The sequence below is a fragment of the Anolis sagrei genome, chromosome 4 (genome assembly GCF_037176765.1).
Source record: "Anolis sagrei isolate rAnoSag1 chromosome 4, rAnoSag1.mat, whole genome shotgun sequence".
Taxonomy (NCBI): domain Eukaryota; kingdom Metazoa; phylum Chordata; class Lepidosauria; order Squamata; family Dactyloidae; genus Anolis; species Anolis sagrei.
In genome coordinates this window covers 136,747,543-136,774,816 of record NC_090024.1, presented here as the reverse complement: position 1 = coordinate 136,774,816, position 27,274 = coordinate 136,747,543, and the positions used below count along the sequence as shown (strand labels likewise).

General features: G+C 41.7%; 1 protein-coding gene across 1 annotated transcript in view; it reads left to right on the top strand.

Annotated features, from left to right (window-relative positions):
* Nucleotides 1–26,331, top strand: part of SLC4A9 (solute carrier family 4 member 9) — a 59,760-nt gene extending 33,429 nt beyond the window's left edge. Inside the window, exons 14-22 of the mRNA XM_060774158.2 lie at nucleotides 516–629; nucleotides 11,366–11,527; nucleotides 14,751–14,929; nucleotides 16,311–16,383; nucleotides 16,889–16,957; nucleotides 19,061–19,234; nucleotides 21,341–21,499; nucleotides 23,474–23,575; nucleotides 25,181–26,331. Coding sequence (XP_060630141.2) covers nucleotides 516–629; nucleotides 11,366–11,527; nucleotides 14,751–14,929; nucleotides 16,311–16,383; nucleotides 16,889–16,957; nucleotides 19,061–19,234; nucleotides 21,341–21,499; nucleotides 23,474–23,527 — 984 coding nt within the window. The 3' untranslated portion in view covers nucleotides 23,528–23,575; nucleotides 25,181–26,331. The remainder of the gene's footprint in view (nucleotides 1–515; nucleotides 630–11,365; nucleotides 11,528–14,750; nucleotides 14,930–16,310; nucleotides 16,384–16,888; nucleotides 16,958–19,060; nucleotides 19,235–21,340; nucleotides 21,500–23,473; nucleotides 23,576–25,180) is intronic.
* The last annotated feature ends 943 nt before the right edge of the window (nucleotides 26,332–27,274 follow it).

The following is a 27,274-nucleotide window of genomic DNA, read 5'->3' as shown; positions in this document are numbered from 1 at the left end:
TGTCACAAAACCGAAGAGGGATAGGTGTATGCTGCTGATTTTTACCCCGTCTGATGAGGTTATCTTCACAGGAATTATTCTAAGGGAATTTTCCATTTCTTCCACTGAGTTTGAGAGAGTATGACTTGCTGGTGTGAGATAATTGGCCGTCTGCACGGACGTTGCCCAGGGGACGCCCAGATGATTTGATTGTTTCTCAAGTCACTCCTGACATGACAAAAAAAAACTTGCTCAAGGTCACCCGTTGGTTTCTATGGCTGAACCAGCATTCAAACCCTGGTCACCCAGTATCCTAGACCAACACTGAAAGCACTACATGTTTTGCCAAATGCCAAAAGGTTATTTTTTTATTCAGAGGCAATAAGTACACAAATTGTTAGGATTACAAGATTACTGGTTTATTTTTCCTCTTCTAATATTTAACAGAGATGCATAGACACATTGTGAAGTGGTGTATATGTATGTAAAGACTCTATTTGGAAAATTATGATGTTTTCTCTCTCTTTATACTTCAGTTGAGAAGGCTGGTGGGTGATTTCTCCATTATCCTGGCCATTCTTATCTTCTGTGGGATCGATGCTGCTCTTGGATTAGACACTCCCAAGCTCATTGTGCCCAGTGAATTCAAGGTAAGACTTGTTGGAGCCAAACAAAAGACTTTTGCTAGGCACACAATTGATGTCCTGGGAATTTTAAGGATGTGAATAGTTGGGGTCTCACACATGGTGTTAGAGAAATAAATGGTATAAAAATTTCATTTGGATTCAACACATGTGTACACATTTCTGCAAAAACTCTGTGTAACATTTCCTTAAGATGATTATGTGCAGCACAAATGTATTTTGAAACCATGCTAGAAGTGCTAACCTTCCAGTTCTAGAAGACTAAATGTCACTGCCTCAAGGTGGTGGCCTGTTTCATCATAAGGCTTGATTTCCATCACAAATATATTACCATACAGTGTTCCCTCATTTATCGTGCGGGTTTCTGAACCACCCGTTAGAAGTGAAAATCCATGATGTAGGGAAGCCCAGGCCCTACATTGGGCCTGGGCTTCCCTACAACGGCGTCCAATGGGCCTCTGAGGAAAAGGAGGAGGAAGAGGCGGAGGAGGAGGGAGTTGCTGCTGCTGCACTGTCACCGCCTGCTGCAATTGCTCGGGGACACTCTTCTTCTCCTTCTCCTTCACTCTTCTCCACCTCTTCCTCTTCCTCAGAGGCCCCTTGGGAAGCCCAGGCTGGATGAGAAGAAGAGAGAATAATAATAACAAGAGCGCCCCGAAGCACTTGCAGCAGGCAGTAGCAGCAACTCCCTCCTTCCTCTTCCTCGGAGGCCCCTGGGGCCCATTGACACCATTGCCAAGGGGCCTCCAAGGAAGAGGAGGAGGAAGAGCAGGGAGTTGCTGCTGCTGCGCTGTCGCTGCCTGCTGCAAATGCTCAGGGGCGCTCTTCTTCTCCTCCACCACCTCTTCCTCCTCCTCTTCCTTGGAGGCCCCTTGGGAAGCCCAAGCTGGATGAGAAGAAGAACCCGAAGGGAGCATGGCCCCACCACCTCCTGGGACTCCGGCATCCTCCAGCCCCACCATTTGCCAGCACCTGGCTCCCTCTACCCTCCTCCTCCACCTCTTCATCCTCCTCTTCTCCCCCCTCCCCCAATGGGGGGGAAACCCACGAAACAGCGAGTCCGCAATAGGCGAACCACCAACTAGTGGGGGAACACTGTATACTCCTTGAGCTCAGTAGAAAGAATTTGGGCATTCCCTGTGCTTTTTATAATGACATGAAGTGAAATGAAAAATCAAGTAGTACTGTACAACCTCTGGCTTGGTGATGCCACAAATGTTCTATCAGCTCAGGTAGAGGAGGAATAGGTTGGAGTCTTGCTGCTTATCCTTAGCATTTTTGTGCAAAGTGTCATGAATTAGGCAAAATGCTGTGGACAGTCTCAGTAAGGAAGGTTAAACACATCATAAGAAAAGTCTGTCTTCACCTCCTGGGCAGATGCGCTATACTGGGGAAAGTTTTGTTAATTTTAGAGCAGGGTTTCTTCAACTTTTCTACAAGTGACCCCTTTTGGCATGAGATTTTTTTAGTGATCTTGCAAATGTAGGTATATAGAACAGGTATAGAAATCAAACTTTTACCAATAATAAATCAGCGTTTGCAAGGCCTGCTAAAACAGGTTGATTTTTCTTTTAATGAAGTACAGCTGAGGTATTTTCTGCAGAGGCTACATTGTCTAAAACAGCCACTAGGTGATGTCTCATAAGCTTTTTTGGGACCTCAGCATTGAGCTCAGGGGACTCCATTTAGGGTCGGGATGCACAGCTTAAGAAGTAGTGAGTCATAGAGTCCTAAGATGTTTTATCCTTCAACTCCCAGAAATCCTATTAGCTGGTAAACTGACTGGGATTTCTGGGAGTTGTAGGCCAAAACATCTGGGGATCCACAGGTTGAGAACCACTGCTCTAGAAGGAAGGGGTTAACTGACCCACCAACCCACTCTCTCTCTTTCAATGGAACCAAAGAAAATAATACATAACACTATGTGTTCACAGAAAAATGAATGTCTTAAGTAATTTTTAAGCCTACCATGAACTAGGTAACAAAATTTGGAAAAAAAATGGAAAGTGTTGTTTCCTGTTTAATTATGCAGAACGTACTTTGAAAGTAGTTGTTAAATTCTAGAAACTTTGTTTTTGTGGCTGCCACAAGCTATGCTAAATTGTTTGAGACTCTATGAGATTTTCATTGAAAAACTATAGCAAAATGTGCTGCAGGATGTCCCGCAAAAACAAAATTTTTGAAGTTTAATACATTTTTCCATGCTTTTTAGTATAGAACCAATTAAGAAATGACATTTATAACCCAGGAACAAAAATCATGTAACAGTGTAATATGACCCACATATTCCAGATGAAACACTGAGATGCAGTTACTCAAATGGCATTATCAGTGGCTCCACAATAGAGATATGAAGGATGTGAAAGGGGAACTTTCCCGCTCCCTATCCACATTTTAGCCACTAAATTATAGTGATTCTCAGGTATAAATGGACAAATTGCGTATTTCCAGGGAGAATTTGGAGAACATGTACATTATTTGCCTCTAGAGTTCCTTGGTAGTGGACACAAACATTGGCTGTTGCTTCATAAGACATCTGGAATCTTGCTCATTATGAAAAAAAGTGGTGCTTAGAAAAATTATAGGATTAATATAATGCAAATTAAAACTTTATTGTGGTTACTGACCAGCATATATAGGATTAATAAGCCATGGTGTCATATCAGGAAATTTATAGTTATGCACATAGTCTCTGGGTTGCGACATCTTCACCCTAGGATCAGGGGCGGCTCAACCCATTACGCAAAGTAAGCATCTGCAGTATAGTTGATTTTGCCCAGGGGTGGTCTTGAGGCACTCTTGGGGGAATATACACCTTGACATATGCAAGTTGTAGTTACTGGGATGTATAGTTCACCTACAATCAAAGAGCATTCTGAACTCCACCAATGATGGAATTGAACCAAATATGGCACACAGAACTCCCACGACGAACAGAAAATATATATCAGTGATTGGTTGTGGGGGGGGGGGGGGGGCAAAATACTGTTTGCTTACCGTTGAAAATTACCTAGGGCCGCCTCTGCCTAGGATGTACACATGGTTATCATAGTCCCTGGTGGGTTGGGTTTCATCTGGATTCTAGGCATATCCGTGTCTCCTTCCGGATGAGTACTTGGCTTCAACTCCAAGCTTTCATTTTGCAAAAGAAGGAAGACATTAACCCTTGTAGAAGCCAAGACACATGGGAAAATGTTATCACAATTCAATGGGTCTTTAAGAAGCAAAACTTTCAGTGTGTTTAGCTAGTAAGTGAAGTTTGCACAGCTTTATAACTAACTATATAAACTTCAGTCACCCACTCCCAAATTTGTGTCAATATTACAGTTTTTGAAGAAAGTAACTTTTGGGAGAAAGTCTGGCTATAGTCTGTTTTGCATATTTCTATGCAAAATTTGCACAGTAAACAGTGGAGCAATTGAAATGGATGGAGAAGTCTGGCAATAGAAAGGATTGAAACAATGGAGAGGAAGGGCACAAGGTAATAACACAGCTATGGTATGAGAGATCGGAGCAGCAGAGGAGTTTGAGGTAGATGCTTTAATCTTAGCATTTTTCTAGGAGCAGATTCAAATAATTAGGAGGAAAAGATAAAGTCCTTTTGGAATGAGGTAAAACTGGGTGTGTGTTAAGTTGGGAAGTGGATCTGTCACATTAGATTGGCATGTACTGATGGCAAAAAAATTAGTTTAATGAGAATACTACTGGAAGGGCCTGTGCATGACAAAATTATCATATTCTTGTTTTATTTGTGCTGTAGTGAGATTGCAAATGTCCACTTCATGTGGTTCTTCCTCTCTAATAATCCTGAAACAAGATAGGAGATTAATACTACCCATAAAGGAGATTTGCTGAGAAGCAATGATGGCCCAAGATCATATAGGAAAATCCATGACCAAGTACAGATCTTAATTTGAATCTCTCTATTCTAGGTCCAACATTTTAAGAATAATAATAGGTTTTTCAGAGCAGTGGTCACCAAGACTGAAATATCAGTGGTTGAAAAATGCAACAATAAATGTAATTAATTTGCATAATTAGAATATGGGTTAGAATGTACATAATTGTGATAATTTGGTTTGAAGGACTGGGATATGGCAACCCTAAATGAATCCCCAAAGACTGCTGTAATTTCCACAAAAAGGAGCATACAGAGGTTCCACGTCATAGACTCATATAGTTGGAAGAGACCTCGTGGGCCATCCAGTCCAATCCAGTCGTGGTTCCATGCCAAGAACCAGGAAAATCATATTCAAAGCACTCCTGACAGATGACCATCCAGCCTCTGTTTAAAAGCCTCCAAAGAAGGAGCCCCCCTCCACACTCCAGGGCAGAGAGTTCCACTGCTGAACAGCTCTCACAATTAGAAATTTCTTTCTAACGTTCAGGTGGAATCTCCTGTCTTGTACTTTGAAGCCATTGTTCCGTGACCTAGTCTCCATGGCAGCAAAAAACAAGCTTGCTCCCTCCTCCCTATGACTTCCCCTCACATATTTATACATGGCCATCATGCCTCTTTTCAGCCATCTCTTCTTCATGCCCAGCACTTAGGTTGTTGTTGGTTTTTGTGCAGGCAATACAACCCTTACACATGTTGGTGAGGACTTGTGTATATGCAATCCTATTTCCCTTTCTCCTTAGCATACACACATACACTTGCTTGTGGGATAGCAATTGAAAAAGTGGGGCAATAGTGATAAGGAGACCAAGATTTCTACATGCTGCTCTATATTCAGCTGCCATTAAAGTCAAAGCAGGGCTGGTAGAAAGGTTGCTATAGTCCTCTCTGGAAGTAGCTTAGCTGTTAGTCACATTGTTATTATGATTCATGTAACCTGTGGTGCCTACTTTGGCTATCAGGCAGCTGCCCCAAAAGAAGGAGCTGCTGTGAAAGAGATGGAAGAAAAGAGGAAATACATTCAGATAAGACAAAATGCTTTGTTTTGGCTATTGGATATGCTCAGTTGCCCACAATAGTTAGCAACTGGGCATGTTCTGTAAGGGAAGAGAGGCTAAGATGGCCTCTTTATTCCGCTGACATCAAACAATTGAGGAAGCAACTACAACAGGTACCAATGAAGCGGGCCTATTTTCAGATTATCTAGGAACCGCAGCTGTTCAGCAGGATCTGGGTTTTCTGACCTTTGTAAGGGAGCTGTTGCATCAGCAGCTATTAAGCAAAGTGGTTTTAGAGTAAACCTTCTTGCCCTATATTTAGAGAGGAGGGAGATCAGCAGTGTCCTGTATCCTTTTCCTAAGTAAATGTATTCTCTATTTTTTTTTACCTCTCTTTCCCACTGTTGCACTTCGGCTAGTGAGTGCCCAAGCACTCACCAGGAAGCCAAACATAGGAATAAATAATTTATTAAAAAAGCACACACAGTAAAAGAGTAAAAAATCCAAATAGGTAAGATAAAAGGAGTCTCAAAAACCAGAGATAAATCTCCAAATCAGAGGTTAAATCATGAACGTAAATCCAAGGAGCAGCTTGAATAGTCCAAAAGACAAGGAATAGAACATCAACTTGAGTAATCCAAGAATCAAAGAACAATACATGAGCTTGAGTTCATTGTAAAATCCCCAAGACTTAAAGCAAAACTTGACCAGGACATCCCTTGAAGCGAGAAACAAGGCAAGAGTTCCTTGTTCTATCTGCTACGATGCTTGATCTGAAAACCAAAAGTTATTCTTTCCCTAATTAAGGACAGCAAAACATGAAAGCATTCCTTTGACCTTGAGTAGTCCCTCTCGGTCTCACTTTCCCATGGCCTGGCTTGCACCTGGAATTCTTCCCCCACAGAAGCATCCTTGAATCTCTATCTAGCCCCCCTTCCTGCCTGTCAGCTTCTAAAACAATGTTATTTTCACAAAATCACCCAAATCCCCCTCCATTCTCCCAACCAGGGAATCACCATCCTTTTCTAACATCCCCTTTGTCTGAACATCAGGCCTTGCAGGCCCTGCACCCCCAAACCCCTTGTCATCATCCTCAGCTGGCTGAACTACACCAAACTCCTCATCCTCATCTTCAGCTGGCTGAAAGATAACACACCAAACAGCCCTTTTTCTTCATAAAGCAACACAGCTGAGAACTCCATATCTGGAGGTGATTGGGGTAAACTGTAGGGGTGACGCAGATATTTGAACTGGCTTAGGATTGTGTAATAGCTGGTCTATTTTAACCTTTGTTTTAACCTAGATATTCCTAGAGAGGTATTACAATATAATAGGTAAAGTAAAGGTAAAGGTTTTCCCCTGTCATTAAGTCCAGTCGTGTCCGCCTCTGGGGGTCGGTGCTCATTTCCATTTTTAAGCCGAAGATGTGGCCGGCATGACTGCGTGGAGTGCTGTTACCTTCAAATCCCTATATCTATATCTACATACTTTTGTCAGTATTTTTGATACTATAAATGGCTTCTCCTTCCCTCGCTTGGTTCTCTTCCATTGTGTCAGACTACAGTCCAACACCCTGGAGGATGGCAGGTGAAGAAATGTGTCATAGGTGATCTACTGAATTCCACTCAGATTTGCTCAGTTCCAAATCTGTACAAATGGAGCTGAAACTATAGACTGGTTGAATAGTCTAGAACCCAAGTTTAGAACCTAAGGACACCCTATTAGGAAAACAAGGGAAATAATTCTGTTTCCTTCCAAAATGGAGGTTCTTGGGATTTTGTGGGTGGGAAAACACAACTTAAGGAGGTGAATTTGTTCAATCTCTTCTCTTTATTAAAAGACTGTCCCAAAACATACTACGGTATTTTGCAAAGATGTGGTGGAAGCATAAAGCCCTACGTTGTCAGAAAAGTAGAGTGCTAATTACAGCCTTGTCCTTAGCCACCTCTGGATTGGATCTTGGCAATAGTTATGGTAGTCCCCTTGCACTAAGATTCACTGAGCCTATGCTGCTCCCTAGCTATTGTATTAACTGAGCCAAATCCGTCCAGATTACCATGTATGTGATGGTTCACCACTGATAATACTGCTGGTCGGAGAGAGGGGAAAGCCAGTTGGTGGCTCAAGCCCAGGCTTGAAGTGCCCCGCTGCGGGCCTGGGTGTGGGAGGATTAGCAAAGGCTCTGGTGAGAGAAGCACACCCTCTTTCTTGCCAAGGGAGGGGCAGAAGAGCTCCCAGCTTCTCTCTTCATAGCAGGCAGAAAAGAACCACCTTGGCCAATGTGGATGAAATGTCAGGAGTGGTAAAAGGCGAGGTAGCCAGCACACAGGCCGGGGGAGGAGAAGGTGTCCCAGATAGTTCTAGCTGTACCTCTCCATGCTCTTGCACCTGCAGTAAACAGCATCTGGTGTTTCTCTGCCTGGCTTTCCAAAAGCTTATGTTAATTAAATGCCACACAAGCAGCATCCCTTGGCAGTGACAGGAAGGACTCATTATAATTAGACTGATTTCTGAGATACTGAAGCTGTGCTTCAGATGAGTCTTCTGACTCAACCTGGGTATGGAGGCTGGGGTGGATTGCATGAAACCTGATACCCACGCCTGAATCAGTTGCAGCCTCTAGAGCAGCCAAACAATGTCAGTCTGGATCCAGGCCTAGATCTGGGACTGAGTATACACTGTGGCCCTGATGAAGGGCCATTATTGAAGGAAGGGCAATATGACCGTGCTACTCTTGCTCAATCTTTTTTGCAGCCTTTGAGATCTTCAGCCACAGTATCCTGGACCATTGGGCTAGGACAGGGGTCCTCAAACTTTTTAAACAGAGGGCCAGGTCACAAACCCTCAAACTGTTGGAGGGCCGGATTTATTTATTATTTATTTATTAGGTATTTTTGCATACCGGTCTTCTCACCTCCATTCGAGGGACTCGGGCCGGTTTCCAACATCAATATTACAGACCGTCATTAAAACATCATATTTCTAAATCACATTAAAACATTGAAACAATTAAAATGGCAAAAATACAATCATATGATTACAGTGGTCAGTCGTCATCAAAGTCATTATTCGTCGTCATCCATCCATATCACAGGATCATGGCTCATTCGTTGAATGCCAATCCCCAAAGCCAGGTTTTCACCTGTTTCCTGAATGTTAAGATCGAAGGGGTAGTTCTGATCTCCAGTGGAAGGGAGTTCCAGAGTCGAGGGCCCACCACCGAGAAGGCCCTGTCTCTCGTCCCCACCAGCCGCATCTGTGAGGCCGGTGGGATTGAGAGCAGGGCCCCTCCAGATGATCTTAGTAATCTTGATGGCTCATAGGGGAGGATATGTTCGGACAGGTAAATTAGGCCGGAGTCATTTAGGGCTTTATAGGTTATAATTTGAAAAAAAAAAGAATGAATTCCTATGCACACTGCACATATCTTATTTGTAGTGCAAAAACACTTTAAAACAATACACCAATTAAAATGAAAAACAATATTAACAGATATAAAGTTATTAGTATTTCAATGGGAAGTGTGGGCCTGCTTTTGGCTGATGAGATAGGATTGTTGTTGTTGCTGCGTGCTTTCAAGTTTCAGAATTAGGCTGACCCTGAGTGAGGGCTGGGTAAATGACCTTGGAGGGCCATATCCGGCCCCCAGGCCTTAGTTTGAGGACCCCTGGGCTAGAAGCTGGAGTGACTATACTTCAGGGACCCTACTCATATTTACAAAGGATGCCGCGTTGCAATATCTTAGACCCTTTTAAACATCTTTTATTATGTGGTGGTGTTGGAAGAAGTCATGAGATTTAGAGAAAATTTTTATCATGATAACCTATCTCAATTTCTTTGTACCATTTGAATCTAGCTATTCAGATCCTGGACACACTGGAAGGGCAGGTGTGAGGCAGTGAACTGAGGCCCCTTCTACACTACCCAATATCTCAGGATCTGATCCTGGATTATCTGCTTTAAACTGGATTATATGAGTCTCCATTACCAGATAATCTGGGATAAGAAGATAATCTGGGATCAGGTCCTGGAATATAGGTAGTGTGGAAGAGGCCTTCGTCTGACAAGGTGGAGGCATTGTGCATTACTGGTTCTCCAAATCTGGAAACATTGTGTACCTGTTCAGGTTTGGGTTGCCCTCCCTTAGAAGGAGCAAGTGTGATGATGCCTCCATGGGCTCCATGACTCAGATTTCCTTTTAGGCATCTTCTGCTATTCTTGGACATACCATGCTCCAGAGTTTGGTAACATCAAGCCTGGAATTGCAGTGCACACTGTGTGGGGTTATCCTTCAGGCTGATTTGAATTGTTTAGTTGGTGCAGAAAGCTTTCGAGAACCCTCAGAGACATGGCCCCTGGATTACAGTGACTGTTGATTTGCTAAAAGGCCATGTTCTTAGGGCATTAGGTCCTAAATCTAGGTTATCATAATCTGCCTTCACGCTTATAGATATATTTGATCCTGAGGCTGTCCATAGAAACCTTCTGGTGGTGCCACATGTTGAGTTGCTGCCTGATGTTGTTTAGAGCAGGACATTTAATAAGATGGCACCTCTTACATGGAATATTAGTCTTGCTTCTCATGTGAAACATGCTATGACCACTATTTGGGATTTTTTTTTCTCTCCAGTAGATCTATTTTTGCAAGCCTTCATGATATACTTTGGCCAACTATATATCCCACTCTTATGGATTATGTTGGTATTGTCTATTGATTTTAAAATTTATTTTATAAATATCTGCCTTACTGTTATTGCATAGAGCTCTGATATCTTTAGATATAAGCAATTTATATATACTTGTAAATAATTAAATTTGTTTAATCCATATGCTGAATACAGTTTATTACAAATACATTTATATAGCAATGTTAGAGTTCTCTAACATAGTACCTATTATTTATTTTTATATTTTGCTCAGTCTCATATGATCTTGGAAGGACATACAAGTAAAATTATTACAAACTATTTCAAAGAATAATTTAGACTGAAATTATACTTTGAAAATCGACCAGTTAAAAACAGTTTTAGACCTCATGGATAGAAAAATATGGAGAGAAGGATCAAAGATCCCAAAGGATTTGTAAAACATTATCAACTGCAATGAGGAAGCAAAACATGCAAGACTTTTTTCCATTCTGATCAATTGAAATGCCACATTTGTACCCTGCCTACCATGACTGACTGTCTGTTTAGATCAAAGCTAAGGAACGTGAGGTTTTTTTTTTCACTCAAGAGCCAAATTTTGTTATACAAAATTGCTAGTTGGGACCAGAAACTAAAGGTTGGGACCTAAAATACCAGCATACTTTAGTTCTGAGTATAACTAAACTACAGGAGACACAGTTCAGCCTTAGAAACGTCAGGCAAGAGAGACAGAAAAAAGTTGGGAAACCATCATATGATAGAGAAGGGATGTGACCATCTGGAAAAAGGGCAGAATGGGCAAAATTGACGGTGAAACTGGACAGTGCTTGATAATAAGGAGACGCTAATTATGTTGTTTTTATTGCTTTTGTTGTGTTTTATACTGTTTTAATGTTTTAATCTGTATTATGATATTACGTGTACTGTTTTGTTGGAAACTTCCTTGAGTCGCTGACTGGCTGAGAAAGGCGGTATACAAATACAGTAAATAAATAATAATAAATCAATAAAAATGAGTTTTTGGCAGCAATGGCTTGGGTGACATTGTGGGGAAAAGAGGTAGAAACAACTTCCTTGGCAGATATTTCAAAGGATGGCAGAGAAGAGGAAATGGAGTTGATTACTCAAACTCAGGGCGTCAACGTTCTGTTGGTTACCCTTGATCTGCTGACTTTCCCCCCATTCCCATTCTCTTTGCAGCCCACAAATCCTACACGAGATTGGTTAGTGTTTCCTTTCGGAGCAAATCCTTGGTGGATATACTTGGCATCATCTGTGCCTGCCATTTTGGTCATCATCCTCATCTTCATGGATCAGCAAATAACAGCCGTGATTCTCAACCGCAAAGAGTATAAGCTGCAGGTCAGTGCTGGGTCAGGTATTTCATAGCTCTTTCGTTTAGGAAGAGAGCTTCTCTCTCAGTCGATCCGTACCAATAGTCAGTACTGCATACTTCATTCATATTTTGTAACTTTTACTGTTGTGGTGTTGCTCTCTTTTAGATGTTGACACAGAGAGGTAAAACTTTAATGAACTCATGCTATTTTTTGTATTGACATTCAAATATTAAGGTTTTAGGAGAATGGAATGTAGTTTGACATATTTGATTTCACTGTTTCTGTCTGTAATCTCTGCTTTTGTTTCCCACACTATTATTTCTTGTTATTTACTATGCAGTATGCTAATGATGTTTTATTTACACTAACACTTCTGTTCCTGTTTACTTCCCTTCATTGGTAATACATTGTAAATATGAACATTATACTTATTCATTTATTTGCATTTGAAATTCAGTGATTGTCAGAGTTACTTTTTGGACAATAACTCCCAGAACACAACTTTTTAACTAGCATAGTATTCTGGGTGCTGTAGTAGGGAAAGCAGTGTTGTTTGTTTGTTTGTTTTGCTTCAAAAGATGAAGCTGTATGTGGATTTGCAAAATGAGCAAGGGCAGAAAATTGAGTAGATTCCTTAATTGAATCTTTCACATTCAGCATCCTTTGGTTACTTTTTAAAGTATACTCAAGTATAAGCCAACCCGAATGTAAGCCGAGGCAACTAATTTTACCACAAAAAACTGGGAAAACATGTTAACTCAAGTATAAGCTGAGGGTGGGAAATGCAGCAGCTACTGGTAAACTTCAAAATAAAAATAGATACCATTAAAATTACCTTAATGGAGGCATCCGTAGGTTAAATGATTTTAAATATTTACATAAAACTGTAATTGAAGATAAGACTGTCCAACCCTGATCAAACCATTATCCTAACCTCCTTCAATATAAATATGTTTCTGTATCCTTCCAATAATAATAAAGAGAGCAAAATAATAAATGTAATAAACATAGTAATACTAGATTAAAATAATGGAAATAATAAAAACAGTAATAATAGAGTAAGATAATAAAAAAGAGTAAAATAATAAAAAATAATATTAAATAGAGTAAAATAATACATGTAACAAGGAGGAGAAAGATCTGCGGGAAAAGTGGCGGGGACAGAATGGGAGCCTTGGCTTGGGGCTCTGCTACTCCTGCTGCTTGTCTTCCTCCTCCTCCTCCTCTTCTTTCATGGCTAGCCTCAGAGGAGGAGGAGGAGGAGGAGGAGGAAGATCAGCAGGAAAAGCAGTGGGGGCGACATGGGAGCCTCGGCCTGGGGGCTCCGCTGCTCCCTACGCTTTTCCTCCTCCTCCGAACTGCTCCATGGAGGCGAAGGCCTTTCCTCTAGGCTCTGCTGCCTGGTTTGGCTCGAATATAAGCCAAGGGAGACTTCTTTAGCCCACAAAATGGGCTGAAAAACTTGGGTTATTTTTGAGTATATACAATAAGCCGAGGGGGGCTTTTTCAGTTTTAAAAATGTGCTGGAAAAAATTGGCGTATACTTGAGTATATACAGTAACTTTATTTCCATCGTGCTTAAATACATGACTTCAAAATAAAATAAAATTCAAATTATCAGAAAGTTCACATTCCATTGTATGCAAACATTTTGCCCTTGTCTTGTATGAGCAAGACCAAACAAGTGCATTCCGTAGCATAAGTGTGGCAGATCAGTGTTGTTGCTCCCCTGAAAATCCTACCCACTCCGGAAGCAGTTAGTACATTGCCCAACCTCTTGGGGAATCCAATTCCTTTCCCATCTACTCCTCCCACATAAATATGTGCTATTTAAGAGAACTAGCAGTAGCAATTAAATATTCTCTCGGGCTTCCCTGCAGTAGGGGATTTATCAGTTACTTTCACCAAATATTCTGTGGTGAAATGTGCTAGAAGACATATTCCATTCTGCACTTTGCAAGATGGAACTGGTTACTCTGGTTGGATTATGTGCCTGGCATTTCTCTGGTGTTTGGCCTCTTATGTTTGCTCAAGGTTACCTTGCCAGGCTGCAAGGTAACCTCCTCCTTGCTCCTCCTCCTGCCCCAGTAGGAAACAAGTGTCCAGTTTAATTAATCAACAGGCCCAATATGGATGAGCAGCAAGCCCAATAGTAACCCAATCAAAATTATGTATTTTTGGAGCTATCCATATATGTTGTTGTTGTTCATTCGTTCAGTCGTCTCCAACTCTTCATGACCTCATGGACCAGCCCATGCCAGAGCTCCCTATATACTCCCATATATACTCGAGTACAAATTAATCTCATATATAAATTTAGGGCAGGCTTTTGAAGCCAACATTATGGATTTTGCTTTGACCAGTGGATGCCAAGGGTGAAAATTAGGGGACATGTAGCAATCAAATATTTTCCTCTCCTTTTAATAATGCCTAAAGCAGTGGTTCCCAACCTGTGGTCCATGGACTACCAGTGGTCCGCAAGAACTAAAATATGGTCCGCAGCCTCACCATTACTACATTGCTGCCACAAGAGCGACTGGTCTTGTGAAACCTTCTTATAGTGCTAAGCCTTATTAAATATGGTTTTCTTTGGGTGAGCAGATGGCGACTACTGGATGGCATATGTACTGTATCAGAAACTAGAGTTGATGTGGTCTAGCCAATGCAGTTTTCTGCATCAGCACCCCAAATAACCAAACTAAATTTAAAGTTGACCAAAAACTGATTTGTAACTCTTTTGGTATTAATGTTGGAGAGTGGTCACTGGTCAAAGTGGTTCCTGGTCAAAATAGTCCCTGGTCAAGTGGTCGCTGGTTAAGTGCTCCCTGGTCAAAGTGGTCCCTGGTCAGAGAAAGGTTGGGAACCACTGGCCTAAAGAGAACATACTTGAGGAGAGCTAAAGAGAAATGGGTCTAATCTAGATAGGACTAGCCTTGCATTTAGCCCACTGATACCACAGGAGATGCTCTTGAGTGCCACAAAGCATCTGTACGAATGCTATTGACAATTTTGGACAATAAAAGTGTCCAAAATGTAGTGTATTTAGAATAGGAGATCTAGGTTCTCTTCCTCAGTGAGTCATAAAACTCACAGAGTGACTTTGGACTGGTTTTTCTCTTTCAGTCTGACCTACTTCCCAAGTTTATTATGAGGACAAAATGGGGAGGAGTAGACCTGTATGTGTATCCTTGAAATGACTGGAGCATGGGTAGGATATAAACACAACTAACAGAGCTGTCCTTTTGCAGAAGGGGGCAGGATTTCACCTGGATTTCTTCTGTGTTTCCCTTTTGATGATCTTTACTTCCATCATGGGCTTGCCCTGGTATGTGTCAGCCACAGTCATCTCCCTTGCCCATATGGACAGCCTTAAGAAAGAGAGCACCACGTGTGCTCCAGGAGAGCAGCCAAAGTTCCTTGGAATCAGGTACTTATGTTGAGTCTGAACTGAACATTATTATTTCGGTCAATGACCAGCATTAAAACCAGTAGGGCATGAGCAAAACATACATTTGAGCATTAAGACACAACTTTTTAAAAATGAGTTTTAAAACACAGTGCAATGTATAAAACTTAAAACGTCATTAAAAGCTTGTATATTTAAATAACTCAGGGAACATGAGTGGGCACAAGGAGGGAGGGGCACAGTTGGACACATGCCCAAGGACTAGGGAGTGGAGCACTAACTATCACTGGATTACAAGTTTCCAATAAGTTAAAATTTTAACTCATGGTACCGGCCATCACCTGGCAAATTTTAAGCACTGCTGTACAGAACTTGCCAACCTTATATGTTATAGCAATGTTACTGTCTGTGAGCAGCATAGCAGTATAAAATTGTCCTGAGTGCCATGGGTGTTTGTAAAGCAGTAATCTGCAGGATACTGCAGGAGCACATGTTCTGATGTTTTTATGTGTCCAGAGTCACAGGGGCACAGTCTCTCCTAGTAGAGGGTATTCCGATATTGACCCTCAAGTATGCCAGAGTGAAGGCCCTCAGATGGTCATCCTGGGGTGAAGGTTCTCGGATGGTTGGATACCTCTAGATTGGGAAAGTACGCCATAGAGGAGGCAAGATATTTTCTGACTTTTCTGCTAATAAAGGATGGGGCACTGGCTAGATCTGATTGGCTCACTGTGTCTATTATACATTGTTTTATGTGCACTTTGGCTCGGTCATATCCCATGTTGAGTAGCAGCCCTGGAGAGAAGTCCAGGGATGAGATTTTGGCTATTACTGCCTGCTTCCATGTGGACTGGAAGTCATCCCACAGCGTTGTTGGGACAAGTCCATGGGGAGCAAGGGATAGTCTAAGCCAGAAATTGAGTATTGCCACCCTCACTCTGGCCTCCACCCTCATGAAGTCTGTCTCTAGTCACAGGATAGCATTGGAGACACCTCCTGGAACGTGCAGTGCCATTTAATTTTTTTTTATTGCACAAGCTCAAGTGGGGTGAAACTGGAGAAGGGGCCTAGCTGGGCACCATACAGGAGCTCTGCTACCGGTTTGGCTTCAAATAACTTGAGTGCTGCAGGTATGAAGTGACCCCCCTTTTATCTTGAGGTAGTTTAGGATGGCTATAGAGCTTTTGTGCACCATCTTAGCCACATGGTCCCCATGCGCTTTTCTACTATTGGAAGAGTGGAGGACTATTCCCAGATATTTGAAACATGGGACCTGCTTAATTTTATGTCCGTCTATGTTCCAGGAGTCTTTTGAGTCACCTAAATATGGATTTAGAGGGATTCTTTTGAGTCACCTAAATATAGATTTTTGTGATCCATGTTGTCCATCATCTACTTTCAGGGAGCAAAGAGTGACAGGACTGGTGGTCTTCATCCTCACAGGGTTATCTGTTTTCTTGGCACCTGTACTCAAGGTAACAAAAGTATTTATTGTTTGTACCCTAGCATATGCCACAATTAATATTGGTATTGGTGTCTGGAGAGATCACTGAATCCTTCACAGAAGCCAAACTTAACATTTGAGGTCAAATTAGGCCCATAGCCATTGTAAGCAAATGTTAACAAGTTATTTAACAGATAGGCTACTGCTCAATTTCTCTTTAAATGTGTTTTCATTTGAAGTTCCAAAAGACTTTTCTTTGCTCTAAATGTTCCCTTGAGATGGTTGAACTTGGTGTGCCAAGAATTCTGCACAATATATATGCTTCAGAGAAAAGTGGAACAAAGAGGAAACAACTTTTGGGCTTGTTCTCTTCTTCTCTCCTAGATCAGTGTTTGGAACTGTGTACTTTGTATTATTTGAAAAATGGCTCCTGTTGGCAGGGGTAGACTCCCAACATTACGTTCACCAGATTTGACTCTTATTCAAGCCCAGTATAATTGAGTGATGCTTATGCTTTGAATCTTTTTTTTTAACAGTTTATCCCAATGCCTGTACTATATGGCATTTTCCTCTACATGGGCGTGTCTGCACTTAGCAGTATTCAGGTGAGTGCAAACGTTAAAAAATTTAAAAATTTAAAAAAACAGAGAAAGCATCCTTTGGATTGTGTGGGAAGGAGGTACAATCAGCTGTACTGTATAAAATGACAGAATGCCAACACTGGAGGTGTCTGCCCAAGTTTGGGAAACCTTCTAGCGTGGGTTCCTTTTCAGAGTATTGTTTGTTAATGAGGCAAAAGAGAAAAGTATACACGGTGCATTCAAAATTAAAGGGTGCAGACAATAATCCATATGAAAAAAGGAAAGGAAAAGAAAGACAGATGTCTGACTCAACATTTTATAAACTTGGAGGCAGATTTGTAACTGCAGCAGTGAGGAAATCAAACCCAGCACACAGTGAAGGAATAGATTGTAAGCTGTATCATTGCACTGCATTGATCTTTCCCCATAGACACATATCATTTTGCCCCTTTAAATGAATTTTTGGAGAGTGAAATCATCAATTTTGCAGTGTTTCTTATACATTATCTTGGCAAATGTACAACAGCCCAATGATGTAAACTAGTTCCAGTGCAATCATCCCAACAATGCACGTGGAAGAGCTGAGACTGAGTGATTAGTGGTTTACCTAATGTAGCTACTCAGTGAAGTTTTGGTTCAGTCAAGACCTGAACCAGGAATTTCCCAGCTCATTTAGGACTGATGAAGCATATTTACAGTAGGATGAAAGTGACTTTGGACAGGGCTTAATGCATAATGTTGTGTTACTACTGTAGTTGCATTGTGCTTAAATTGTCTCTTTTAATTGAAGGGAAAACTCATGAACCCGTGATCACTGTTCCTCTGCCACTCTTCCTTGTGTGATAATGTCTTTCCAGTGCAGTTCCAATATTGTAAAACAGTGGAAGGCCTCCCAAATTATGCAGTTCTGGTAAAAATAGGAGGGGAAAAAAGAAACACCCCCCCCCCCCAACCAGGCATGTAGCCAGGGGGGGGGGGCTTGAGGGGCTTCAGCCCCCCCCCCCCCCGAAATTCTCATGGTGGTTCGCGAAAAGTCCTTACTGGTGCATTATTTAAACTGCTATGTTTATTCATATCATGATCTGATCACTATACTCAATATATCCCATATGCATGGGGGTATTGGGGTAACGATACAAAAGGTTTGCTAGGGTAGACCCTCTTTCATTCAGACTCAGCCCCCCCCCCCCGAAGCAAACTCAGCCCCCCCCCCAAATCGAAATCCTGGCTACGGGCCTGCCCCCCACAGTGCATATGGACTGAGTAGGGCAAAAGGGGAGAAGCAAGGCTGTACAAAAAAGTAATTGTGGGAATTAGCATCAGCAGAGTGCCATCATTGGGCAATTGCAATGAATGTGATAATGGTTATTTAAATAACAGTATATTTCCATGTGGTGCTGGAGGAAGGTTCTGAGAGTGCCTTGGACCGCGAGAAGATCCAGCCAGTCCATACTTCAGGAAATAAAGTCTGACTGCTCATTGGAGGGAAAGATATTAGAGGCAAAGATGGAGTACTTTGGCCACATCATGAGAAGAAAGGAAAGCTTAGAGAAGACAATGATGCTGGGGAAAATGGAAGTAAAAAGGAAGAGGGGGCAACCAAGGGCAAGATGGATGGATGGTATCCTTGAAGTGACTGGCTTGACCTTGAAGGAACTGGGGGTGGTGACGGCCGACAGGGAGCTCTGGCATGGGCTGGTCCATGAGGTCATGCAGAGTTGGAAGTGACTGAACGAATGAACAACATATTTCCATTTACTTAAACAACACAGTTGCAACAAGGCAACAAGCTGGTGTGAAGTCCTTCATCACTAATTCTTCGGAAATCACAACTATTTCACATGTAATAATGAACATTTTTAGCAGATCTCTGATTCCCTTATTATTTCTTTTTAAGCAATGTGGTAGGTACTTGGCCTTAACTCTATTGTTGGTCCCAACCCATTGGGATTTACCCACAAAATTGGCTCACCAGTTAACAGTTGCTTCAGTGTTCTAGATGAGACTAAGCCATTGGATCCCAGCCATTGTGATAGTTTGTCCCTCTGTAGGGCAGGACTTTCCCCGTGAAATATTCAGTGCCTACAAAAGCGTTTCCTGTTGCTAACTTGTTCTCATATATTTTAGTTCACAGACAGACTGCAGCTCCTGCTGATGCCTGCTAAACATCAGCCTGACTTCATTTACCTCCGCCATGTTCCACTACGCCAAGTCCATCTCTTCACCTTCATTCAGATACTTTGCCTAGCGATCCTATGGATCATTAAGTCAACTGCAGCTGCCATTATTTTTCCAGTAATGGTAAGATTATTTAGGGAATATGTGTTTATTTTATATCCTGTTTTTCTTCTGAATGGGATTGAGAATGGCTTACAGTATCAATTAAAACAGAGCCACTAAAACAATACAAAGTACAAACATTTTTAAAAAGCATTGAATGGTACATTAAATTAAAGCACTATTTTTTAAAAGAATTAAAAATTAAAAACACACAATGCACAATGCAATATTAAAACAGCACACCAATCCTGGTCAGCCAGCACTGAAGCCCTGTTTAAACAAAAAGGTATATGGCTGTTGGCAGAAAGACAACAAAGAGGAAATACATGAAACCTCCCTTCTGTGGGAATTCCAGTTCTAGGAGCAGCTACTAAGAAGGCTCCCTCCCATGTCCCCTACAATTGAGTCTGAGAGGCTGGTGGGATGGAGAGAAACCCTTTCCCCAAAGGTGTTAAGACTTGGGCATTCTCATAAGGGGAAATACGTGCTTTCAAATATTTATTTATTTATTTATTTACCGCATTTGTACCCTGCCCTTCTCACCCTGGAGGGGACTCAGAGTGGCTTTACAATAGGCAAAATTCAATGTCTTATCAAACAACAAATAATAAAATAAACTTACACATTCAAAGGATAAAATTGAAAACCATATAAACAATTAAAAACAATGATTAAAAACCACACAATCCATAATCATAGTTATGATTGCACATATTTATTTGCTCAGCACTTTATTTGCTCAGCCATGATATTCCTTTTAATTGTTTTTATAAAGTTGTCTGATTTTATGTTTACTTATATTTGATATTGCTTGTTTTTTAATGCTTATTTTAACCTGTTTTGTTGGGCATGTCCCTTTGTAAGATGCCCCGAGACTCTTTGAAAGTGATGGAGGTGGGGTAAAAAAATAAAGTTGTTGTTGCTGTTGTTATTATTATTGCTCAGCACTTTATTTGCTCAGCCATGATATTCCTTATAATTGTTTTTTATAAAGTCTGATTTTATGTTTACTGATGTTTGATATTGCTTGTTATTCGATGCTTATTTTAACCTGTTTTGTTGGGCATGTCTCTTTGTAAGATGCCCCGAGTCTCTTTGAAAGTGATGGAGGTGTGGTATAAAAATAAAGTTGCTATTATTATTATTATTATTATTATTATTATTATTATTATTCCCTCATATTGCACTGCATTTCTACCAAAGACTTGGCCCCAGAGTCAGGTCTTCAATTTCTTTCTAAAGGTCAGGAGAGAAGGGGCTGACCTGATTTCACTGGGGAGCGAATTCAATAGTCGAGGGGCCACCATTAAGAAGGCCCTGTCCCTCGTCTCCACCAACCCCACCTGAGGATTCCCAGGTGTTTTGGCCTGCAAATCCCAGAAATCCCAGCCAGTTTACTAGCTGTTGGGCTTTCTGTGAGTTGAAGGCCAAAACATCTGGGGACCCACAGGTTGTGAACCACTGGCTTTATAAGTCATAACCAGCACTTTGAATTATCTCTGGAAATGGGCCAATAGGCAGTGAAGCGGTTTCAGTAAGAGAACTATATGCTTCCTATAACTTTATAACATCAGTATATTTAATTATGCCTGGTGGTTAAATGGTAGCCAGTGCAGAATCTAACAGGGCCATTTTCCCCTTGCCCTGTCAACACCTCCAGTGTAGCATTCTGCATTGACTGCAGCTTTGAGATTGTCTGCAAGGGAATGGGTGCAAAGAATGCTTTGCAATAGTCCAATCTGGAACTGATCTGTCTTTATTTGACTGGCGTCTCTTTTTAGTCTGAATTTATGTGCCAAGATTGGGAGGTTATCAGATGTAGGGCAACAACGTCTGGCATGCAGTGGATTTGTATCTCTGTGGTGCAGTCTGTTGCTGAGAGTAACTAAAAAGAGGGCAGGGCTGTACACTGTGCAATAAATATAGTCCTATCTTCAACCCCATTGCCTGTGAAGGTACGGTGCAATTTTTCAGGAAATTTCAGATTTTTCCCATTCCCAAACTGAATTTTGTCTTTCCCCCCGCCACAACAAACTGACATAGTTATCCTTTTGGAGAGTGCTGTGTAAATTATTGATCTTCCTCCTTCTCTTTCTAATTTTGTGTAACTCTGTTTCGACTTGCTAGCTGCTGGCTCTTGTAGGCATCCGGAAGGTGATGGAATACATCTTCCCCCGGCAATACCTGGCTTGGTTGGATGACATTATGCCAGAGAAGGAGAGAAAAGAAGAAGAAGAAGAAAAGCTGAAGAGGAAGCAAGATCAGGATGACAGTGACAGCGAGGATGTGAGCATGATTCTGGGGGACAGAGAAGAGTGGGAAGGGGGCTGCACTGGGTAGAAATGGCTTGCTCTCCCCACCCCCAACCTCAATATGTCCGTGTGAGTTAGCAAAGAGGGAAGAAATGTAACCTGACTGTGTGCAGGGGAGGGCTGGCCTAATCCCCTTGTGGCTGGTTAAGAGCTACTATCTTTCTGAAAAGATTCCTTAGGATGTACATTGGCTCATTTGTAGTTAGAGGAATGAAGAGACAGAACAATCTTTCATCACTTCCATTGGTGACTTAGTCCCATTTTCCAGACATCAATGTGATGTAGGTAGACATGGTGGGCAGGGCATCAAACTGCAGGAGCTCATCACCTGCCAGAGAAAGATCTTACTGGCACAATCATGTAATACTTGGGGATTATGGGAGTGAGAGCTTCACTTGTATCTTGCCTTGCACTGCTAGTTCATTATGCCATCTTCTCAAGAGGCACTTTCTGTGGTCCCAGGGTCTAGCACCGCATAAATCATTCGGCACGAAAATGAAGGGCTGTCTTGTCACAGGGCTTTGACACAAACCTTTGGAAATGATGGGCTGACAGGAGTACGCCATACTTATCTAGGTTGTGCGCACACAAGCTGATCTGTAACTACTGCCCAAAACAAATAAACTGTGTCCCTTATAATACTTTTTGGTTGATGGGGTTGATCGGTCTGGCCACAGGAGACCATGCCTTTTCCACTCCTTGGGTTTACTCAACAATCTGCTAAAAGAAAACATTACTTTGAGATTCTAGAACAATAGTTCTCAACTTGTGGGTCCCCAGGTGTTTTGGCCTACAACTCCCAGAAATCCCAGCCAGTTTACCAGCTGTTAGGATTTCTGGGCGTTGAAGGCCAAAACATCTGGGGACCACAGGTTGAGAACCGCTGTTCTAGAGTATCACCCTGGCCTTATTCTCGACCCAGAATGGTGTAGTGGTCTGAGTGTTGGAACAGAGCTCTGGAAGAGCAATGTTCAAGTTCCTGCTTGGCCATAGAAACCTACTGAGTGACCTTCAGCAAGTTATACTGTCTCTGGCTCAGAGGAAGACAAGTGCAAACCCCCTTTGAACAAATCTTGACAAGAAAACTTTGTGATAGTATCACTTTAGAGCAGGGGTCCTCAAACTAGGGTCCAAGGGCCACATACGCCCTCCAAGGTCATTTACCCGGCCCTTGCTCAGGATCAACCTAAGTCTGAAATGATTTGAAAGCACACAACAACAACAATCCTATCTCATCATCCAAAAGCAAGCCCACACTTCCGACTGAAATACTAATAAGCTTATATTTGTTAAAAATGTTCTTCATTTAAATTATTGTATTGTTTTTAAGTGTTTTTGCACTGCAAATAAGATATGTGCAGTGTGCATAGGAATTCATTCATGTTTTTTTCAAATTATAATCCAGCCCTCCAACAATTTGAGGGATTGTGACCTGGCCCTCTGTTTAAAAAGTTTGAGGACCCCTGCTTTAGAGTCACTATAAATTGCAAATGACTTGAAGGAACACAAAAACAAGAACAACATGATATGGGGATAGGAAAGACAATCTGAAAAATTTCTATCTTACCTGAGAAATTGACCCTTGTTCCCCTTTGCCCATTGTGTCTCCCTATTGACTTGTCCTTTTCGAAGTGATTTTTCAGGGACAAGGAGTCAATCTACACCTGCAAAATAATACATCCATATGTTGATCACAATCCTGTTTGAACTGTTCCTAACATTTCATAGTGAAAGCATTTCTTTTAGAATCTATGGCCTTTAATTCATTTTTTTTAATAATAAGAAAACCCCTTGTAATCAAATTTCTAGAAACTTGCCCTCCTCCCACCATCATTGCCCTTGTGTGGATTGAGCCAAGGAAAAGTAAATTCAAAACACGATGAAGTGTGTGCTTTATTTTTTATCATTTTATTAACTCCTTTCTTTACCTATTTTTTTCTTTTTTTAGTCTGAACTCATGTACCAAGAAAAAGGACCAGAAATCAACATTTCTGTGAACTAGAGGGATTGATATACACTGGTGGACCAAGCAAAAATAAATGTCTAATATGTAAGTCTTTCTCTTCCTGCCTCACTCTACCAACTAGTTAGGGACCAGAGAGGATTGGTTTAGTCATAAAAATGCTTAGGAATCAATGGCAAAACTGGAGGAAAAAATCTAAGGCCTTCAGTGGCTAGAGACTCCCTACTGCTAATGGAGAGTTGCAGAGTGAGTGAAGAGCGGGTGGTGTGTTGGGATCACTGTACCTGAGCTTCCAGGCTTAACATTACAACTGGGACAGAGGCAACAGAGGCAACCCCCTCCATGGTTCTCACAGGCACTGGTCCCAAGATGTCTCTTGTGAAGGCTCGTCTTTGTTCCTTTTAACATGTCCATGAATCAGAATCCAGAGCAGGGTGAAACATGGAGAGGTCCTGATTCGCCCAATTCATTCTCTGGTACTAAGTCAAAGGAATGCAGTTGAAATGGAGTTGGAAAATTTCCCCGAGGTGTGTTAGAACCCATTTCCTAAAAATGAAGGGGGCTACTAGCTGCTGAAAACAAAATTAGCCCGCACTCTAGCACTGGTCTTGAGTCTGTACTTTACTTTCTCTTGTATATAAATATGTATTATCACCCTGATATGTGAAAGCTACTGCTCCATTTTAGGATATTAATGAGATTAAGGGAAAACTTCTTGTCTAACCATCCTTGGCTCTTGTTGGGCCAATCTCTAGGAACCCCAAAAGAGATATAACACCTTAGCTTGAGTCTAATGCTCACCTTTTTTTTGGCCAAATTATATTGCCAAAATTGAGGTGTGCAGTAGAATCGTGCACATAAACCCACCTGCGTAATAAGACCTGGAGGGACCTGGAAGCCAGACAGGGAGGCAGAGGCAAAGAGGGCATTCCCAGTGACAGCCTCAGGGCTCCGTGGCGCCCAGGGAAGGAGGAGGAGTCATTCCTGCCATTTAGCTGCAGAGGGGCTGTGGGGCCTTCAGTCCTCTCTGACCAATGGAGCAGAAAGCATCACCCTCACTGCCTCTCTCTGGGCCAGAGCTCAACTGGCAGCCCTCATAGTGTCTCATCCACACCACCCCTCATAATACTGTCCTGTGCTGTTCCCAATTGTCCTTATTTGCAAGGCCTTCAAAACCTCCCCGTTTTGAAGGTCTCATGAATGAGACCAGTTGAATTTGCCAGCCTTAGCCTGGAGGGGTGTGGCTTCCTAAACTGTCTCATCCATGCTGCATGCCTCTTTGATGCACTATGCCAGAACTGTTGAGTGCATAACATTTAATAGCAAATTCATGAAAATTCAGGTGTGCATGTCATTTGATGGCATGATATAATCAAATAAATACAGTAGTGCCTTCTGTTCTGCCATAAGAGCCCAGGAAAACATAATGGCTCTCCCCTCCATCCTCCTCTATGGAATGGTAACTGTAAATAACTTGTCCCAGAGACTGTCATAGCCTCCTTGAAGCTTGGATGCCCCAAAGCCTCGAGCAGGAAGAGGTTCTGTGGGGATGGCCTTGGCCAGATTAAGCTCTCAGTGCTTTCTGGTGAAGCTTTCTTATGAAACAACCCTGCATTATTACTGGAATATGTGTAGACAAATGATGCTACCTTCCATTTGTAACCTGCATTTTCCGTATTTTTCTTTCCACAGTAGACTGTACTAGGAGTGCTGGGAAACCTCTGCCTGGAAGGACACCCTTACCCCTTTTACTTATGGCGACAGCCATTTTTGCTGTTACCAGGATGGGGTGGTATGACATGCAGGTTCTACCTTTGCTCAACTGCAGATACTGCAAAGCAGGACTAAGGACAAAAACAGAAGACAGAAAGCCCCCATACACACTGCCATCCTGCAGTGGACTGCTATATCACAAACTCACTGCTGTCACCATCATGAATGGACAGAGGACCATCCTTCACTTGCACTATAACAAACGCACATGAAAAGATGGGACCAAACCAGAATGGCCCCATGACCTGCTTCTCATGTTCGATACTCACCTCCTGCCATCAAAGTTTTCTGGTGCTACAAATGGTTGTAAAACTCTAAAGTACTTATCTAATTCTGCTAGCGATTACTGAGGAGTTATTGAAGTTTTGTGTGATGCAGTCGTACAGTAACTGAGAGTATCCAAAACATCTATCCTTGGGACTAAGCTCTGCTTGTATGAGTGGTGCTTCTACATCAGTGTATCTTTGGATGTTTGCACTGTCTTCTGTGTTCATTTAAAATTGTCCCTTGTTGATTCTGTCCCCATCCGTTGTTCTTGTAGATAATTGGGACCCCATTAGTATTTGCAGATCTATCTCGTGGGGGATCTTTTGTCTTTTCTACTAGCTGGTCTAGATCATGTATAGGAACAGGCTTTCTTCTTAGGTAAGCACATCTTATCTCTCCTTGCTGTGGTTCACTTCCTTTCTCTCATTTACAAACACTTAGAGCAGGAATTAATACATGGCCCAGATATTACTACCAGTATATTATTTCTATGCATACCAATTTTATCTTCTTTTATTCAGCATAATCCTTTGATATCTGGATTGGCATCTCTGGGCCCTTTAGATATATTGAGGCTTCCCTCCAGAGATAGAGGTCCACCCTCTGAAGAGCTTCTGCAAAAACATCTCTTAGCCTATATCAGTCCAGCATAGAAAGGAGGAAAAAGGGGGCCAGTGTAGGAATGAGGGATATTGTCTGAGAGAGGCTTAGGATGAAAAGTATCCTGGGCCATAAACATGTCCTCAAACTCGCTGATAACCAATGTCAACACTGGAGTTATTGTAAGAAATTTGTAAAAAAAAAAAAAAAGAAGAAGAAGAAGAAAAAAAAAGGGGTGGGTGTGGGGGGTGGGGTGGGAGGGATAGATACATTTGTGGAGGATGAAAGGAGAGAAATTCCAACTTTCTTTCACTTTTGAATCGAAGAGAGACATTCAGAGGTCTCCAAGACAAGAGTTATGTAAGCTCTGCCCATATCAAATGGCAAACATCTCTGTACAAATTGGATGCATTTTACCTTTGTCTCCTTCAAAACATTTGATTCAGGCTCTTTAATTTACAAAATAGGTTACAAGCCACAAATATGTATCTTTTGTTTACAGTGTGGAGATGAGGGGAGAGAGGAAAATTGTCATCATTGTGTATGAGCCGGGGATTGGTTAGAGTGCTTTTCTAATTTTCAGACAGAATGCCAAGCGGTTTGATGTAAGTTGTTTCACGGGAAGGAGACAGATTGCATTTAGGAGGCCATTCCTGGCACTTTCTGGAATGTGATTGATGTATGATGGGAATAGAAAGCCTAATCAAATGACCTAGCAAATTTAACAGAAGATGCTCCCACCCCACTACAAAAAAAAAAGGCGCATAGGCAGTCGCTCTCCCTCTCAGCTTTCTCTCATACACATCTTGCTGTTTCAGAGGCTCCTCACTGAAAATGCTTTCCAAGTACAAATGTGCAACCACAGAAAGTCACACGTTGCAAATTACTGTGCCATATCTTTAGGAACACTTAAGTACAAGATAAACATAACTTTAGGGGAAAACATAAATAATCAAATATATATTCAGCAGCCATGTAAAACACACAGTAAAAAAAAGACAAGCTTAGTGAAATCTAGATCCTATATTTAATAAACCTAATATGTAATACAAAGAGTCCAGGCAAAGAGTCCAGACTCCAAGATGAAAATCCAGTTATTTATTAAAAAGCTTGGTTTTTCACAACAATTCTGTAATATATTATTGT